The sequence below is a fragment of the Hyla sarda genome, chromosome 4 (assembly GCF_029499605.1).
Source record: "Hyla sarda isolate aHylSar1 chromosome 4, aHylSar1.hap1, whole genome shotgun sequence".
NCBI lineage: Eukaryota > Metazoa > Chordata > Amphibia > Anura > Hylidae > Hyla > Hyla sarda.
Genome location: NC_079192.1, coordinates 315,865,509 through 315,885,158, shown reverse-complemented (window position 1 = coordinate 315,885,158; position 19,650 = coordinate 315,865,509). Strand labels below are relative to the sequence as shown.

The following is a 19,650-nucleotide window of genomic DNA, read 5'->3' as shown; positions in this document are numbered from 1 at the left end:
GTATTGTTCAGTTACGCTCTTTTCTTTTTAGGTTTATCTCAAACTTTATTAGAGGTTCATAGATCAAACTTGTACAAGAGAGCAGTTGCCATACAACTGCATTACTTTATATAGTTGCAGTAAACTAGGTGGGAAAAAGTGTTTTTTGTCATATAAATATGTTCTATGAACCCCTTTTATAAAGTTTGGGTTGTATCTGTTTATGGCTTGGAGCGTTTGCTTGTTACATTGACTTTATTTTAGGTGTTCTTTTTCATATCAGTATATGGTCACACAGAGATGTAAATGCCAATCCAAAAAAATGACTGGCAAAAACACGTAGGAATGTTTTTCTTTTTGTCAGGATTGTGTTCCTAAAACATGTTCCTTCTGAAAACCACATTGGCATGTAATGTGCTTTACAAAGGGAACACAGTGGTCCCTCAAGTTACAATATTAATCGGTTCTGGGACAACCATTGTATGTTGAAACCATTGTATGTTGAGACCAGAACTCTATAGAAACCTGGTAATTGGTTCTAAAGCCCCAAAATGTCATCCAAAAATAGGAAAAAGTGAGAATTAAAGAAAAAGACGTAGATAACTAGTACAGATAAAGCAAGTCCTTCCATATAAAAGTAATAAAGAGCTGCTGGGAGCTGTAAATCACGGTCTGTCAGTATTTTCCAAGCAGGGAGTCTCCAGCTGTTGCAAAACTACAACTCCCAGCATGCCCGGACAGCCAAAGGCTGTCCGGGCATGCTGGGAGTTGTAGTTTTGCAACAGCTGGGTGCACCCTGCTTGGCAAACACTGGTCTATGTAGAGGACAGGAGCTTCTTTGAGGTCCTGGACAGTACACACAATGTCCTAAAAAGTAACATGGCGTCTCCCTCACCTGGTGTCCAAAGGAGCAGGTAACCCTGGTTACAGGTAAAGTGTACAGAACATGTAATACCTCTCTGTACTGTAGGGGGCACTACCAGACATCAGTCAGTGCATACACTTCAGTAATACAGGGGTTTTACCAGTAAATTGCCCATTCTGATTGGTCAGTTCTCTTGGCCATTGACAAGTTTCACAGATCTGGACTGTTTTTGTCCAGATTGTCATTGTATGTTGAGTCTGGTTTCAACTTACAATAGTCCAGAAAAGACCATTGTATGTTGAAACGATAGGGATCACTGTATATTTGCAAAGGGCATATGTGTGAATTAATATTTTGCAGAACGAAAGTTTCCTGTGGTCTAGAAACGCAAGAATCTCAGGCTCTGCTATTTACATTTGTTTCTATATGTAGGTCAGTGTTTCCCAACCAGGGTGCCTCCAGGTGTTGCAAAACTACAACTCCCAGCATGCTTGGTCAGCCAAAGGCTGTGGATGCATGAGAAATGTCTGGTGCAATACAGCTCTGTTGCCTTTGTCCTCCCTTGTTGTTACACATGGCTTTCTGAAGTAACATGTTCTCTGTATATAAATCTAATGAATGAAAAGCCAGAAAATGAACTGCAGACCTGTTGTTTCTCTAGATCACCGGGAGAGGTCGAAGTTTGAGTCTGAAAGAAGCGACGTGGAGCCGCCTGCCTACGCTCCAGCCTCGCAGGCAGCAAGCATCTCCAATGAGCAGCAGTATTCCTCTGGTGGGCAGGCTATCCCCAGTACTGTGACTGTCATCGCACCTGCTCACCACCCTGAGAGCACAACAGAGATATGGTCCAATTACTATAACAACCACAACCCGCCCAGCTTTGCTAGAAACCCACCCCCGAAACGACGCTGCAGAGATTACGATGGTATGAACTGCTTATTGGCATGCTTTTCTTTCTCTTTTTTTTTTTTTTTTTTTTTTTTTTTTTTTTTTTTAAATCTTGTAACTCTTTAGCTACCAGGTGTTTCAGGAAATCTTTTTTTTTTTAATTTTTTTTATATGTTTGACATACTGAAATAGATGAATTATAAAAACACATATAAGAAAATTGTCACCTGGCTGTTTACACTCAAACCATTTAGACAGCTTTTTTTTTTTCAAAATTTGTCACATTAAAAGTCGCAGGGAGGCCCAGTACGTCATTTTCTGCGACATTTCGTTTAGAACGTTTAAATATCATTACCATGAAGTGTTCTTATGGAGAGCACTTTGTGCAGTGGTCACTGATTTATCACGTGTGACTTTTGGTGAAATGTCGCACAAATTTCGCACAGGGCAAGTCAACCCGGCCCTATAGAACTCTACGCGACAATTATATTAAGGTCCGTGTGACATTTGATGCAATTGTCGCACGGTCGCCACTTCTGTGACATTTAACCAGAATAAACAACAACAGTTATATGGGGATTCATCAGTCAGTGCGCCATTTGATTAATTTTGGCGCACGTCCGCCACTTTCTCTGCAGCATTTGTGCTCTAAACAAGTTCAAAACTCACACTAGTCTTCTTAAATGTCCCTCATGGACTCTTTAGAGCAGTGGTCTCTAAACTGTGGGCTCCCTGCTGTTTCAAAACTTCAATTCTGCGCTTGCTGGGAGTTAGATTTGCTACAGCAAAGGTCTAAAGTTTGGAGACCACTGCTTTAGAACATAGCAAAGCCTTAGACATATAGCACCTCCTAAACATTAGTACACAATGTATTTTTTATATGTGACATGTTCACATGCCTTCACAAGTGTCAGGACTGAAATGGACTACAGTGACTTTGCATGTCGAACTGCTGTATCGGCTAATAAGTCGCTCAACTTACAAACCTGCAACCTCCCCTATTTTAGTTGCCAAATTGCCCTTATTATTGCTTTAGTAGAGAAGAAAAAAAGTAATAACATGACCAGAAGTTCATTATTCTACTCCTGGGGTCCCTGTACAGGGGGAGAGATCACACTAACAGACTGGTATTTCTTCTTGCTGTCACTTGCATCCCCTATTTCTCACTAGAGAAGCAGCCAACACTAGGGAAACAGCGCAAAAATGTTTAGAATTTATAAATATAAGTTCACGAGTTTTTGATGTAGTAGAAATGTAATATTACATGCCATCCATTCAGTAGAATTAATTCTTATGGGATTAGTTTATTCTTCATTATTTTGAGCTTTAAAAAATAAATAAATAAAAAAATAATAATAATTTGCAAGGGTTTTTATTTTTACAGAACGTGGATACTGTGTTCTTGGTGACCTCTGCCAGTTTGACCATGGGAATGACCCCTTGGTGGTTGATGAAGTTTCATTGCCCAGCATGATTCCTTTCCCTCCTCCCCCTGGACTTCCACCGCCTGGTATTTTAATGCCTCCCATACCTGCCCCAGCACACAATATGAGAATGCCGGTCCCACGTCCGATCACCCAGCCCCCTCCTGCTGTCCATCCTGCTCCACGTAAGTAATCCATGTCTAGATCATTTATATTGAGTGAATGCTATTGAGGATTTTGATAAGACAAAGTGTAGTTTCCAGCACAGGCCACTTTCTTTTATTTGTAACTAGATTGTGATGTAGGGGATAAATAGTACTTTTTAACACATGATCGATCTAAATTGTGCAGGAGCAGCTTGACAGTACCCTGACATCTAAAGGATTGGAGTGTGCTGATCCCTTGCTTTACAGTAGATAAACTGCTGTGTCTGAGAGTGGTTCTTCTCCCTCTCTTTACATAAGAACCAAAAATATTCCCATGTTTAACTGATCTACGCCAAAACAGATGTCTCACAGGCAGAAAAACAAGCGTACAAAGATCATGGGAACAATACTTTATTAACATGAATGCGAAAGCAATACGCAAGACCAAAGGATAAAATCAGGTAAAATAGAATAGAAAGTAATATAGTGGAATCTGGCAAAGATGGAGCTCTGCACATGATTACATTTTAATCATGTGCAGAGCTTCATCTTTGTCAGATTCCACTATAGCACTTTCTATTCTATTTTACGTGATTTTATCCTTTTAGTCTTGTGTATTGCTTTAGCGTTCATGTTAATAAAGTATTGTTCCCATGATCTTTGTACGCTAGTTTTTCTGTCTGTGAGGTCTCTCTCTTGACATGCACACTCAGTAGATCCATGCCTGTCTTTTGGGAAAGAGAACTGTCTCATGTATGGCTGCCATACCTTCATGGAGTTTTTGTAGTTGCATGCCTTATTTTTGGCAAATGAATGTAATGTAGATCTGAGTGAGTAGCTTAACAGGGTACTCCACCCCTAGACATCTTATCCCCTATCCAAAGGGGAGGGTCCGCTGCTGGGACCCCCATGATCTCTGTGCAGCACCTGGCGTTTGTTTAGAATGTTGGGTGCCAGCGGCGGGGCCGTGACATCACGGCCACGCCCCCTCAGTGCAAGTCTATGTGAGGGGGCGTCCGTCCCCTCCCATAAACTTGCATTGAGGGGGCGAGACGTGATGTCACGACCCCACTTCCTGCTCCAAGTGTTCGGAACAAAATGTTCCTAATGCTGGGGCAGCGGAGCACCCCTTTAAGGCTGCATTCACTCCACGTTTTTGCAATACAGTTCCCGTATCAGGTTTTTGATGAAAAATGGATTCCTCAAAACCTGACTAAACTGTATCAAAACGTGTGTTCAAATTTTAACCTGTATACGGTATGAAAAAAGATATACGGTTGCATCCGTTTTTAAAGAAAAAAAACTTATACGTTTTTAACTTTTCACTGCATTATGAATAAAGTTTCACTTGTTTGATTGAAATTCCAAGAAAAAATGCAAAGTCAAAAACCGTATGGTGCAAACTGGATGGAACCGTACGTACGGTTCCCATAGACCACCATTTCAAAGAAAATATATATATATATATATATATATATATATATATATATATATATATTATATATATATATATATATATATTATATATATATAATATATATATATAATATATATATATAATATATATATAATATATATTATATAATATATATAATATATATAATATATATATGTTTTTTTTCACCCGGAAATAAAACCATAGTAGACTACAGTTTTGTGTACGGGAAAGGAATGGATTAAACCATAAATGATGCAAAACGTACACAACCAGATGCTACGTTTGGAATACGGTTTTCAATGACATGTCTATACATACGGTTTGCAATACGTTTCCATACGGTTATTACACTGAAACCGTATACGGGAACCGTATTGCAAAAACTTGGTGTGAATGCAGCCTAAGAAAAGTGGCATAGGTCACAGTAGGGAAGCTGTATCTAAACTGGTGCAATAGAAAAGTGTAGCTCAGTGCAGCCAATCAAGTATCTGAGTTTCAGATACCGTATATACTCTAGTGTAAGCCGACCCGAATAGAAGCCGAGGCCCCTAATTTCACCCCAAAAACATAGAAAAAGTTATTGACTCGACTATAAACCTAGGGTGGGAAATACATCATCCCCCCCTGTCATCATCCAGACCCCCGTTATTAATACCCTCATCATCATCACCGCCTGTCATCATCCCCCCTTCATCATCACCGCCGGTCATCATCCCCCTGTCATCATCCCACACCCCCCCTTCATCATCACCACCTGTCAATGTATGAACAGTGGTCTTAAACCTGCGGACCTCCAGATGTTTCAAAACTACAACTCCCAGCCGATGGCTGTCGGGGCATGCTGGGAGTTGTAGTTTTGAAACATCTGGAGGTCCACAGGTTGAAGACCACTGCGGCCTTCGTCATCATCCAGAACCCAACCCCCCACCCCCTTTAGTTTTGTACTCAACTCTGCTCGGCGGGAAGGAAGGGTGAGCTGGTCCGGGCCATCTCTGCTGCAGGGACCGTCCGGTGGGGAGGGATAGTTGTTCCGGGCTGTCCATCTTCACCGGGAGGGGGCTCTTCTCCGCGCTTCGGGCCCGGCCCCGGAATAGTGACGTTGCCTAAACGACGACGCACAGGGACGTTCATGCGCAATGTCCCTGTGCGTCGTTGTCGTCAAGGCAACGTCACTATTCCGGGCCCAAAGCGCACCGGGCGGTCCCTGCAGCACAGATGTCCCGGACCAGCTCACCCTTCCTTCCCGCCGAGGGGAGTACAAAACTAAAGGGGGGGGTGGGGGTCTGGATGATGCCGAAGGCCGCAGTGGTCTTAAACCTGCGGACCCTCAGATGTTTCAAAACTACAACTCCCAGCTGATGGCTGTCCGGGTATGCTGGGAGTTGTAGTTTTGAAACATCTGGAGGTCTGCAGGTTGAAGACCACTGAGGGCGGAGAGTTCACTCGAGTATAAGCCGAGGGGGGGGGGGGGTCGTTGTTTTCAGCAGGAAAAATTGTGCTGAAAATCTCGGCTTATACTAGAGTATATACGGTAGGTGAAATCTGATTGGCTCCATTTTTCCTTTGCACCAGTTCAGATACCTCTACACACCGAATGCCAAATTACACGTTTATGTTCATTGTTTACACTGAAATATAAAAAAATATATATATTTTGCTTCCAAACATGCAGGGCTTCCATTAACGCATTCAGGCTTTGTAAATAACCGTGAACAGCAAGGAACAAGTACTGTGCCCAGTCTTGCACCAGTAGGGGGAAGGCTACCTCCTCCATTACCTCCTCAGAATCTGCTTTACTCTGTTTCAGAACGTAAGTATAGCTTTCTAACTACCCCTCTTTGTGATCAGAATATTGGAACCACTTTCCTTGTATTCCATCGGTTTTACATTTACCATGGGACACAATAGCAATGACGCTGGCCATCTATAATCCTTCTACAGATTTGTGGTAACATGTCATGTGATCTGGCCTGTGATTCGATGGTTTTTTCTTTCTGCATCATGGTGTCTTTTGTAAATCAGAGTTAAAGGGGTACTCCACTGGAAAACATTTTCTTTAAATCAACTGGTGCCAGAAAGTTGAACAAATTTTTGTAAATTACTTCTGTTAAAAAATCCCAATCCTTCTAGTACTTATCAGTTGCTGTATAATACAGAGGAAGTTCTTTTCTTTTTGAATGTCCTTTTCTGTCTGATCCCAGTGCTCTCTGCTGACACCTCTGTCCATTTTAGGAACTGTCCAGAGTAGGAGCAAATCCCCATAGCAAACCTATCCTGCTCTGGACCGTTCCTGACATGGACAGAGGTGTCAGCAGAGAGAACTGTGGTCAGACAGGAAGTTCTTTTCTTTTTAAATTTCCTTTCTATGTATTATATTGCAGCTGATAAGTATGGGAAGGATTGGGATTTTTTAATAGAAGTCATTTATTAATCTGTTTTAACTTTCTGGCATCAGTTGATTTAAAAGAAAATGTTTTCCAATGGAGTACCCCCTTTAGTGGAACTTGATTTTTAGCTGTCCAAACTACAGGGTGGGCCATTTATATGGATACACCTTAATAAAATGGGAATGGTTGGTGATATTAACTTCCTGTTTGTGGCACATTAGTATATGTGAGGGGGGGGAAACTTCAAAATGGGTGGTGACCATGGTGGCCATTTTGAAGTCGGCTATTTTGAATCCAACTTTTGTTTTTTCAATAGGAGGAGGGTCATGTGACACATCAAACTTATTGGGAATTTCACAAGAAAAACAATGATAAACATAACTTTATTCTTTCATGCGTTATTTACAAGTTTCTGACCACTTATAAAATGTGTTCAATGTGCTGCCCATTGTGTTGGATTGTCAATGCAACCCACTTCTCCCACTCTTCACACACTGATAGCAACACAGCAGGAGAAATGCTAGCACAGGCTTCCAGTATCCGTATACACTGCTTTATACTACTATATACACCACAGGAGAAATGCTAGCACAGGCTTCCAGTATCCGTAGTTTCAGGTGCTACACATCTCGTATCTTCACAGCATAGACAATTGCCTTTAGATGACCCCAAAGATAAAAGTCTTTCCATTCTTCATCAATGGAAACCTCAAGGCCACTGGATATGTGAAATTGCTACATGATGATGTGTTTCCCTCTTTATGCACTCAAGCTGGCACGTTCCCTGAGTTTTTCCAGCAAGATGGTGACCACCACATAATGGGTGTCAGGTCCGAGCATTCCTAGATGAACAGTTTCCTGGAAAGTGGATTGGTCGTCGTGGGCCAGTTGAATGGCCCCCAAGTTCTCCCGATCTGACCCCCTTAGACTTATCTTTGGGGTTATCTGGAGGTAATTGTCTATGCTGTGAAGACACCAGATGTGCAGCACCTGAAACTACGGATACTGGAAGCCTGTGCGTTGCGCTGTCCCCGTTGGCTGTCCGGGCATGCTGGGAGTTGTAGTTTTGCCACATCTGGAGGTCCGCAGGTTGAAGACCACTGCTCTATACTGTATCCCTATGCCCGGGCTGCAAAAGGTAAACAAAATAAACTTTAACTCTCCTTCTCCCGTCGGTCTGGACTAACTTCCTAGGGAATGGAAAGTCAGACAGCTGTCAGCCTATCACCGGCCGCAGCGATGTTCCGCCTCGGCCTGTGATAGGTTGAGCGCACTGTCATGTAAGGAGTGGGCTCAACCTATCAACGGCCGAGTCGGAACATCGCTGCGGCCGGTGATAGGCTGACGGCTGTCAGACGTTCCCGTCCCCAGAAGAGCATAAGGCCGACGTAGGAACATGTGCTAAAGTTTATTTTGTTTACCTTTTGCAGCCCGGGCATAGGGATACAGCTATAGAGTGTCAGCGTAGGCGGCCGCAACAAACAGGAGGACGAGAAGGGCAGCGATTGCGGGTGACATGTATTTACCCCGATGGGGACAGCTCAGTGCTGGGCTGATAATTGGGGGGGCAGGGGGTGGGGTGGAATATCGTTATATACCGTGGAACCGCCATAAGTTACAAAAATACTGCAATACACATATTTGGCCGTTCCGCCCAGCTCTAGTTGGTAGTTATGGGGGTCCAATAGTGGTTTAAAATGCCTGTCCAGCTTTAGCTAACAGATTGGACGTATTCAAGGCTGGCTAGATTGCTTGGGGTTTCTAAAGTGTTGATGGTAGAACAAGGGACCTTACCTTAAATGCCAAGATAGAGAGGAATTTAAAAAAAAAAAAAAAAAAAAAAACTATCATTGGCAGATTTGTACACGGATTCTATTTGGCGTTAGGAAGTTGGGTAAGAGGGATATCAGAAGTTTCCAGCCCCTGAGCTTGGTGATTAAAATAGTTTTATGGAGTATGGTTGTGTATGATGGTCATTACCAGGGGAAGGGAGGGCCCAGGTTGCAGGACAACTATCATAATGTGAGATCTGTACAGTGTTGTGGGTGAATTGTTCCATTTAATGTATTTATTGTTCTTTGGGTACAGTCACGTGGATTCTTTACCTGAATTTTCTATGTCGAAATATTTGTATTTACAGTAGATTTGTGAAATTGAAACCACATGCTGCAGAAAAATTCCTTAGCTGATATTGACCTACAGTGCAAATTTTTAAGCCACAGCATGTCTGTGTTGGATCTTCTGCAGATTTATTGTGAAATATCCCTATTGATTTAAATGAGGAAGTTGAAATCCACTGCACACTCTCCAGCTGCTGATTTAAAATACATTGAGGCATACTTACTACTCCACATAGGGTAAGTCAGGTTTCTGGTGCAGTATGTGCCATGTGCTGACTTGCCACATCACCACATACATGTACCTGATGAGTTTAACCCCTTAAGGAAACAGACAATTTTATTATTGCATTTTCGTTTTTTTCCACCTCGCCTTCTAAAAATCATAATTTTTATATTTCTATCCACAAACCCATGTGAGGGCTTGATTTTTGCGTGACCAATTTTTATTTGTAATGACATCACTCAGTTTACCATAAAATGTACAGCAAACCCAAAAACTGTGTGAGAAAACAGAAATTTTGCAAAATTGAGGGTTTCGTTTTCTTTCTGTACACTTTACGGTAAAAATGACATGTTTTCTTTATTCTGTGGGTCGATACGATAAAAATGATACCCATAATCTTTTCTGTTTTATTGTACCGCTTTTATCGCTCTTCATTGGGGGGGGGACACACTGATGGGTATATGCCCTTGCCACTAGGAGGCGCTAACACTAGGAAAAAAGTCGGCTCCTCCCTGCCAGGACATTCCCTCCTGTAATATGTCTTAGCCAGTGTTAGTTGGAGGCAAGACACAGGTCTGGGAGCTCCCCAGACCTGGTCTTTTTTTATTATTTTCTAGTAAGGGCTGTTTAGTTAGCTTTTTTTATTTTTTCCTCCCTTTTTGTCTCCCATTTTCAGGTGGGAGGCTGTTCAGGAGCATGGCTCTACCTGCTCCCCCATATGCGACAAAGGGTCACGGACCATAAGGGGTTGACTGCCCATACTCTTATCGCCAGCGGCCAGCGCCTAGAGGTTGTACACTGGGTCCGGGTCCCCCACTACCCGTGCTCGCCTCACTATAGCAGCCTGGCATGATGCAGCGTGGCCATAAGCTGGCTGAAGCCGTCTGAGTATATGAAGACCCCGGGTGAGTTTATTTCTCAAACCCCTCCCCCTCGGTCTCCTGCCAGTTGACTCACCGGCCTATAGGACAGGAGTTACGACGGCCGTTTCTGTCTCAGGGCAGCCGCCGGCCTTTGCAGCGGCTCCCTGTACTTTGAGGCTGCACACTTTCTACTTCAGATGGTCGGATCTCCTCCAGCGCTGTGCTGGCTAGCCGGAACCATAATGGCGGCAGGTAGCTCTGCCCCTCTTCTCCCCGTGCTCGGTGCGGGAATCTGGAGGTTAGCTGAGGGAGGACTCTCGCTCTCTGACGACGCTGCCTTGGGAGTGCCAGACAGGGAAAGCTCAGCGCCTTTCTGCGCCTCTCATGAACTGAGCTTAGCTCCGCCACCTCCTCCCCGCAGAAAGCTCTCCATCCTTGGAGCGCTGCAGTGGTCGTTAACGCTACCAGGGATGTCAGAGGCTGTCTCCCTCCTCTGACTTCCTGCTTCAGCACCGTGGTCTCCTCCAGCTCAGCGGAAGCCTGCCTACCGGGCACCGCGGTCACCCCCTGGTCTCGAAAACTCCTGTTTAGTTCATCTGTCGGCTGCTTCTTGAGGCGTCTTCCTGTGTCCACAGTCGCCGAAGGCTGTAGACAGATGCCGGCTTAGTCCAGCAAGTAGGCACCGGGACAGAGTGCCGGTAGTGCTTTTTGCTTCCAAGACCCCCTTCCCCCTCCACGCCAGCAGTGATGAGTATTGCTTTACTGGAAGGTGGGCTCTTCTGCCGGGGTTTCTCACAGGACACCCGCAGTTTCCTTTCGGCGCAATTATGCCTCTCTCTGCCCCCCCCCCCCCCGTAGTGCGTCCAGGCTTGGGCTCTCGTGGGTTAATGCCGGGAATTCGCGGGGCACCCTGCGTCCCGCGCCAGGTTTAATAATAATTTTTTTTTTAATTTTCTTCCCCTGGTCTCTCTGACTGGCGCCCTCTTTTGGCTGTTAATTGAACTGTATTGTTCTCTTTGTGGGCTCCCTCTTGTGGCAGCCCATAGCTATTAAATTTTTTTCCCCCTAATATCTGTTTTTATCAGGTCTCTATTTGCTGGGTCCTTGTCTGGGACCGTATATGGGGTCAGCCTTATTTGCCAGATGGCGCTATCGGCACAATTTAATTTGCCCTATGCCTCTGGCATACCAAATTCTGCAGAGTCATTACGCGGTCCCTGGAGATTCCTGGGTTACGTTCAGTGCCTGGATTCCCCTTCCGCTGAGTAACATGCCATGTCTACTGTGCCCACAGCCGGTCTTAGTCCCTCCCCATCAGGGCATGGCTGTCTTTTCGAGGCTCTTCCTCTGTCCCTCCTTATCCTTTTTTCGTCCGCCCCTATGCCTAGGGACTCCATGTGGCTTTTATTCATGGGAGGGTACTGGCATCCGAAGAGGAGGTTTCCCCCTCTGCCGGGCATCCATCAGGGGAGGGTTCTTGACTTGTGCATACGCTATGATTCCCTCCTCCACAGGTCACTGATCTCATAGCTGCCGTATCCGTGGTTGACACCGGTATCCCATTGCCAGTGCAAGGTGTTCGACAAAGTGACCTGTTGTATACTATGGACCCATACCAGTAAGCCAGACAGTGGTCTGCATGGTTCCGCTGCCGCCTGTAATTTCTCACGTGCCTGATGTCTCTGCGGCTGGAGTTCCTGTACCCCACTGTTAGTGTGCGGTGTCTGAAGAAGTGACCTGGCGTGTCCTATGGACCCTATACAGGGCGATTGAGATACCATCCATGGCTCCTCAGCCACCCCCGATTTCCTTTTTTAGCCAGCGCCTGAAGTTGTGCCCGTTCAGCCAGACTGTTTGCATGGTTTCCGCCGCAGTTGGTCGCCATCTCTGGGCTGCTGTGTGCGTGGCTGGGGTTTCCCGTACCCCACTGCTCGTAGGAGGAATCTGGAAGAGGGTTAAAGGGAAGTAACCGCGGGACTGAAGTCAGTCATTCATTCATCTACTTGGAGGTCGCCCATCAGATCAACTGTACTCCAGTACCTCCCTTTCAGTGAGAGAGTTCACAGGAGTGACCCTGTGCGTTCAGGAATCCTGTACCAGTCAGCCAGGCAGTGGTCTGCATGGTTAACTACTACGTCGGGTCACCTACTATACACTTCCCACACCATGGCGGAAGTTCAGGTAACCCACTGCCGAGGTGCCCAGTAGGAGGGGTTTATGCAATTGTGTACAGTGGTCCCTCAACATACGATGGTAATTTGTTCCAAACCACCCATCGTTTGTCGAATCCATCGTATGTTGAGGGATTCGTGCAATGTAAAAAGTGCATTTAATACTCACCTGTCCCCGCCACTCCGGACCGCGTCCTCACCGCTCCCGATGCTGTACCATGGGCTCCCGATGCTGTCCCGCTGCTCCGGCGTCTTCTTCGGGATCCTCCGGCTTCTTCCGCATCTTCTTAGGTGTCCGGGCCTCGCGTTCTGGTGGCGTTATTACGTTAATGCGCCGGGACAGCGTGCGCAGCGACGTAATAACGACACCGGAAAGCGAGGGCCGGACCCCGGAGAAGATGCAGAAGACGCCGGAGGATCGCGAAGTTGACCCTGAGCAGCGGGGATAGGTAAGTGAACCTGTCCGGGATGCTTAAACTGCTATCCGACAGCAGCTTAAGCATTTTGCGCTGTCTGATAGCAGTTAATGTGATGGCCCCGACATATAAAAGCATCGTATGTCTATGCTGACATCGACATGCGATGGCCTCTGAGAGGCCATCGTATGTCGATTTGATTATATGTCGGGGCCATCGCATTTCTGGGGATTACTGTATAGCTCAGCGACAACCAGTCTATCCACCGTCTGCGTTTGGGTCCTGCCATTGCTCTCTTGCTTCCTTGCTGCAGTCTCCCGGGAAGGGTGTGTTCATTCTTCCCTTTGTTAGTGGCGCTACACTGCCTCTCTGGTGTTTTGGAGTAACCTTCTTGTGCCCAGAGCCTGGGAGTCCCAGCTGGGTTCCCTATTGCTTCACCCTCTGTTCCTGTCCTGACTTAATGTTGCTTGGAGTGCTCTGATCCGCTTGGACCGCTGGGTCCAAGACCAGTTAATCTCCTTGTTTTGGGCTCTCCTAGACTGCTGTGGTGTACCTTATTTTCTGGGTCTGTCCTCCTGGTCCTTCGGGCCTTCATGATGATTGCGGTCTCGGGCACATTTAGTGCTCCTGCCCAGGCTTATCGGCGATCCCATTTGTGGGGCGGTCTTTCTGTACCACTCTTCTTCTTGTCCTGACATAGCAGTATGTCTCCCGGAGCGTTTCGCGGTTGTTGGGTTTGCTCTCCCTATAGGAGGGGGACCTCGCGGTGACTCGAGAGTTTCCAGTTCCATGTCGGCCTTTCCGGGTCACTCCTTACTTTGTTTCCTCCTTCTGGGTCCAGTGTGTTGTCCAGTGCCCCTGGAACTGTAGTTTTTGGAGCCTACAGCTTTTTGGTTCGGTTCTTCTGCACCATGCCTCTCCGGAGACGGTCCCATTCTGTCTTTTCCAGAAGTTTCTGGTCTACACCTTGACTGGCTCGCATTCGGCTCTTCCTGGTGTTTTCTTGCCATGTTCTCTGTATGGGGTTCTCTTGTCGTTCCCTTTTACTTTTTTGTTTCCTACCGGGCTTTCCCTCTGGTTCTGTGCTGCTTGGAGTTGGTTTCCGACCTCCTTTCAGGTTGGTTCAGGCCGCCGGGTCTCTGCATCTCCCCTTCTTGTCTCTCTCTGTGGCCTTTTGGTTTAGAGTCTCTTCTAAGGACGGTCCCTTCCTTTGATGTCCTAATCAATCTCCATGGACGGTGGTAACTGCCGGATGCTCAGTTCCAGGCCTCTGTTGCCTTTAAGCTAAGGGTCTCGTCCTTGAGTCTTACGGCCGGCTGGAGTTCTGTCTCTGGGCTGACTCCCTTCCTCTGGTAATGTTCTTCCCACTCCACGGACTGCTTTGGTACATCCCATCAGTGTGTCTCCCCAATGAAGAGCGACCAAGAAAAGGAGATTTTCTTTATGTACTCGCCGTAAAACCTCTTTCTTGTAGCCTTCATTGGGGGACACAGCACCCACCCATTTCTTCGTTCTTGTCCGGATAACCTTTTCCGGTTTTTAACAAAAAATACATTTTATAATGTAAATGTAATAAACAATTATAAAAAGTATATTTATTAGGTATTGCCATAATTGTACTGACATTCAGAATAAAATCATCATGTCCTTTGTACCACACAGTGTATGCCATGATTTTTTTGTTATAAAAAAAAAAAAAAAAAAAATCACCTCCCATATCATCTTAAGTAGATCCATCCCATGTGTGTGATTCAAAGGATGTGCCCTTTGTTCACCTTAACATGTACTATATACGTATTTTTGCATGCAAACAACATGTGGAGTTAGATGCATGCAGTCAGATAGTTGTTTCTATTCCCTGTTCAAGACACATGGCAAGTTCCCAAATCCTTTGTAGCAAAGTTGTTGGGAACGTAATGTTACGCCACGCCCCTTCCATTCATGAATATGGGAGGGGGCGTAACAGCCTTGACACCCCCTACCATAGACATGAATGGAGGGAGCATGGCATGACGTCAATAGGGGGCGTACCCGTGGCTTCACATCCCTGTTTCGAAAGCAGCGCCCGGCACAGAATGCCAGGGGCTGCTTTAAGATCGCAGGGGGACCCCTGCGATCATACATCTTATATCATATCCTTTGGATAGGGGATAAAAGTATAAATCCGGAATACCCCTTTTAAGGAGTCCTTGCCATTTAGGGGACTTAAGCAGGTGGTAGTTTACTCAGAATTTGTCTCCTTACACCTCAGATCACATATCATAAACAGTGCTGTGTAAGGCTGGGTCCACACTACGTTTTGTCCCATACGGGAGCGCATACGGCAGGAGGGAGCTAAAACCTCGCGCTCCCGTATGTGACCGTATGCGCTCCCGTATGTCACTCACTTCAATGAGCCGACCGGAGTGAAACGTTCGGTCCGGTCGGCTCATTTTTGCGCCGTATACGCTTTTACAACCGGACCTAAAACCGTGGTCAACCACGGTTTTAGGTCCGGTTGTAAAAGCGCATACGGCGCAAAAATGAGCCGACCGGACCGAACGTTTCACTCCGGTCGGCTCATTGAAGTGAATGACATACGGGAGCGCATACGGTCACATACGGGAGCGCGAGGTTTTAGCTCCCTCCTGCCGTATGCGCTCCCGTATGGGACAAAACGTAGTGTGGACCCAGCTTTAAACAGTTATTTTGTTTTTTCCACTATATATAGTAAATATTTTTTTCTCCCACCCCATAGATACGTATGAGCCTGATGGGTACAATCCTGAAGCACCTAGTCTTACAAACACTGGTAGAACTGGATACCGGCAGTTCTTCACACGGGCCCAGACGCAGAGGCCAAATTTAATCGGGCTGACATCTTGTGACATGGACTCTGCACCACGAGGTTGGTGTTATTAGAGGGATCTAGTGTTTGGGTAGCGTGAAATGTATACTGTATTATTAGTCAGTTAGCAGAATTTTGTAGTGACATGTCTTTTCTTTTATACATTTTCTAGCTGCTAATATTGTCATACAAACGGAGCCACAAGCTTCTACACCTGTATATAGTAACCTCAACAGAGTAGTGGTAGAGCCGGATAGGAAACGAGCACTTGGAAATACAAATGATGGGCCTTTCGCTAAGAAACCGTGGATGGACAAGTAAGGACACTAAATGCATGTCTCGCTTTGTTAACAATCTGTGTAGTGATTAACAGCTTGGCTTATTGTGGACATTCATTGAGAAACACAAGGATGGATGAGACCCCCCCCCCCAAATTAACACCACCACTTTTTAATGACATCTTGGTTAAAACCCACATTATTGAAGTTATTTTGTTTGTTTAACTTAGTGATTTTGAGCAAAATGTTAAATGTTTTCTCCTTCTCTGACAGCCCATATGCGTTTTTACACTAGTCTTCAGTGCTTGAATGGCGGGAGCTCAGCTGTCAGTATGACAGTCAGGGCCCCACAATTACCTGTTAAGGACCCAGGGCGTATGGGTACGTCCTGATACCCTGGTACTTAACCCCTTAAGGACGGAGCCCATTTTCACATCTAGGACGAAGCCCTTTTTTGCAAATCTGACCACTGTCACTTTAAACATTAATAACTCTTGAATGCTTTTACTTATCATTCTGATTCTGAGATTGTTTTTTCGTGAAATATTGTACTTTAACTTAGTGGTAAATTTTTGTGGTAACTTGTATCCTTTCTTGGTGAAAAATCCCCAAATTTGATGAGAGAAATTTAAAATTTTGCATTTTTCTAACTTCGAAGCTCTCTGCATGTAAGGAAAATGGATATTCCAAATAATATTTTTTTTTTTGGATTCACATATACAATATGTCTACTTTATGATTGCATCATAAAATTGATGAGTTTTTACTTTTGGAAGACTCCAGCGGGCTTCAAAGTTCAGCAGCAATTTTCAAATTTTTCACAATATTTTCAAACTCACAATTTTTCAGGGACCAGTTCAGGTTTGAAGTGGATTTGAAGGGTCTTCATATTAGAAATACCCCATAAATGACCCCATTATAAAAACTGCACCCCCCCCCCCCCCCAAAGTATTCAAAATGACATTCAGTAAGTGTTTTAACCCTTTAGGTGTTTCACAGGAAAAGCAGCAAAGTGAAGAAAAAAATTCAAAATCTTCATTTTTTACACTCACATGTTCTTGTAGACCCAATTTTTGAATTTTTACAAGGGGTAAAAGGAGAAAATGTATACTTGTATGTGTAACCCAATTTCTCTCGAGTAAGCAGATACCTCATATGTCTATGTAAAGTGTTCGGCGGGCACAGTAGAGGGCTCAGAAGCGAAGGAGCGACGAGGGGATTTTGGAGAGTATGTTTTTCTGAAATGGTATTTGGGGGGCATGTCGCATTTAAGAAGCCCCTATGGTGCCAGAACAGCAAAAAAAAAACACATGGCATACCATTTTGGAAACTAGACCCCTTGAGGAATATAACAAGGAATAAAGTGAGCCTTAATACCCCACAGGTGTTTCACGACTTTTGCATATGTAAAAAAAAAAAAATTTCACTAAAATGTGGGTTTTCCCCCCCCCAAAATTTCACATTTTTGCAAGGGTTAATAGAAGAGATGGGGTTACAAACTTTTCTGCTGAGTATGGAGGTACCCCATAAGTGGACCTGAAGTGCACTACGGGCGAACTACAATGCTCAGAAGAGAAGGCGTCATATTTGGCTTTTTGAGAGCAAATTTTGCTCGGGGGCATGTCGCATTTAGGAAGCCCCTATGGTGCCAGGACAGCAAAAAAAAAAAAAAAAAAAACACATGGCATACCATTTTGGAAACTAGACCCCTCACAGAATGTAATGAGGGGTACAGTGAGTATTTACCCCCCACTGGTGTCTGACAGATCTTTGGAACAGTGGGCTGTGCAAAATTTTTCATTTTCACGGGCCGCTATTCCAAAGATCAGCCAGACAACTGTGGGGTGTAAATTCTCACTGCACCCCTTATTACATTCCATGTGGGTGTGTTTTTTTTTTTCTATTTTGCGTTTGTCAGAATCGCTATAACAATAAGCCACCCCTATGCAAATCACCTCAAATGTATATGGCGCACTCTCCCTTCTGGGCCTTGTTGTGCGCCCCCAGAGCACTTTGTGCCCACATATGGGGTATCTCCGTACTCGGGAGAAATTGCATTAAAAATTTTGGGGGGTGATTTCCCTTTTACCTCTTTTGAAAATAAAGTATAGGGCAACACCAGCATGTTAGTGTAAAAATGTTTATTTTTTTACACTAACATGCTGGTGTAGACCCCAACTGTTCCTTTTCATAAGGGGTAAAAGGAGAAAAAGCCCCCCAAAATTTGTTAGGCAATTTCTCCCGAGTACGGCGATACGCCATATGTGACCCTATACTGTTGCCTTGAAATACAACAGGACTCCAAAGTGAGAGCACCATGCGCATTTGAGGCCTGAATTAGGGACTTGCATAGGGGTGGACATAGGGGTATTCTACGCCAGTGATTCCCAAACAGGGTGCCTCCAGCTGTTGTAAAACTCCCAGCATGCTTGGACAGTCAATTGCTGTCCAGAAATGCTGGGAGTTTTTGTTTTGCAACAGCTGGAGGCTCCATCTTAGAAACACTGCCGTACAATACGCTTTTCATTTTTATTGGGGAAGGGGGGGGGGCAGTGTACTTGTGTATATGTAGTGTTTTACTCTTTATTTTATGTTAGTGTAATTTAGTGTTTTTAGGTTACATTCACACTGGAGGCAGATTTCACTGAGTCTCCCGCTAGGAGTTTGAGCTGCGGCGGAAAATTTGCCGCGGCGGAAAATTTGAAGCGGGGAACTCGCTGTAATCTGCCGCCAGTGTGAATGTAGCCTGTACATTCACATGGGAGGGGGGGTCAAAACTAAAACTCCCTCCATGCTCTGACAGACCATGCATGCTGGGAGTTGTAGTTTTGCAACAGCTGGAGGCACACTGGTTGGAAAACCTTGAGTTAGGTTCTTTGACCTAACTCACTATTTTCCAACCAGTTAGCCTCCAGCTGTTGCAAAACCACAACTCCCAGCGTGTACTGATTGCGGAAGGGCATGCTGGGAGATGTAGTTATGCAACGGCTGGAGGCACGCAAGTACAACTCCCAGCATGCCAAGACAGCCTTATGTTGTTCCTGAATGCTGGGAGTTGTAGTTTTGCAAGATTTAGAGGGGTTCAGGTTGTAAATCACTGTCCAGTGGTCTCAAAACTGTGGCCCTCCAGATGTTGCAAAACTACAACTCACATCATGCCCAGACAGCAAACTGCTGTCAGGGCATGCTGGGAGTTGTAGTTTTGCAACATCTGGAGGGCCACGGTTTAGAGACCACTGTAAACTGTGGCCCTCCGGATGTTGCTAGGCAACAACTCACCTAGCAGGACCCGGATGTATTGCTGCCGCCGCCGCACGTGGGGGATCCCCGCATGGTGGTTCGCGCTCCAGGATCCAGGTAAGGGACCTTCGGCGCCGACCTTCCCTGGACAGTTCCCCCGTTTTGCCCGGACACCGATAGGTGGGCAAAGCAGGGGAACCGGACTTTAACCCCCCCTCCCCCGGTCTGCTATCGGTCGGTCCAATAGGAGGGGTGGCACCCCTGCCACCAAACTCCTATCCCTTCAGGGGGATCGATGGTGTCTCGGACACCCCTGATCCCTCTTATTTTCCGGGTCACCAGTGACCCGTATGACCCGGAATCGCGCAGATCGCAGGTCTGAATTG

At 45.4% G+C, this 19,650-nt stretch overlaps 1 protein-coding gene across 2 annotated transcripts in view; it reads left to right on the top strand.

Annotated features, from left to right (window-relative positions):
* Nucleotides 1–19,650, top strand: part of RBM27 (RNA binding motif protein 27) — a 115,415-nt gene that overhangs the window by 35,307 nt on the left and 60,458 nt on the right. For both annotated transcript variants that reach the window (XM_056574882.1, XM_056574881.1), the window contains exons 6-10: nucleotides 1,506–1,769; nucleotides 3,117–3,341; nucleotides 6,413–6,550; nucleotides 15,657–15,806; nucleotides 15,919–16,063. In XM_056574882.1, the coding sequence (XP_056430857.1) occupies nucleotides 1,506–1,769; nucleotides 3,117–3,341; nucleotides 6,413–6,550; nucleotides 15,657–15,806; nucleotides 15,919–16,063 (922 nt within the window). The remainder of the gene's footprint in view (nucleotides 1–1,505; nucleotides 1,770–3,116; nucleotides 3,342–6,412; nucleotides 6,551–15,656; nucleotides 15,807–15,918; nucleotides 16,064–19,650) is intronic.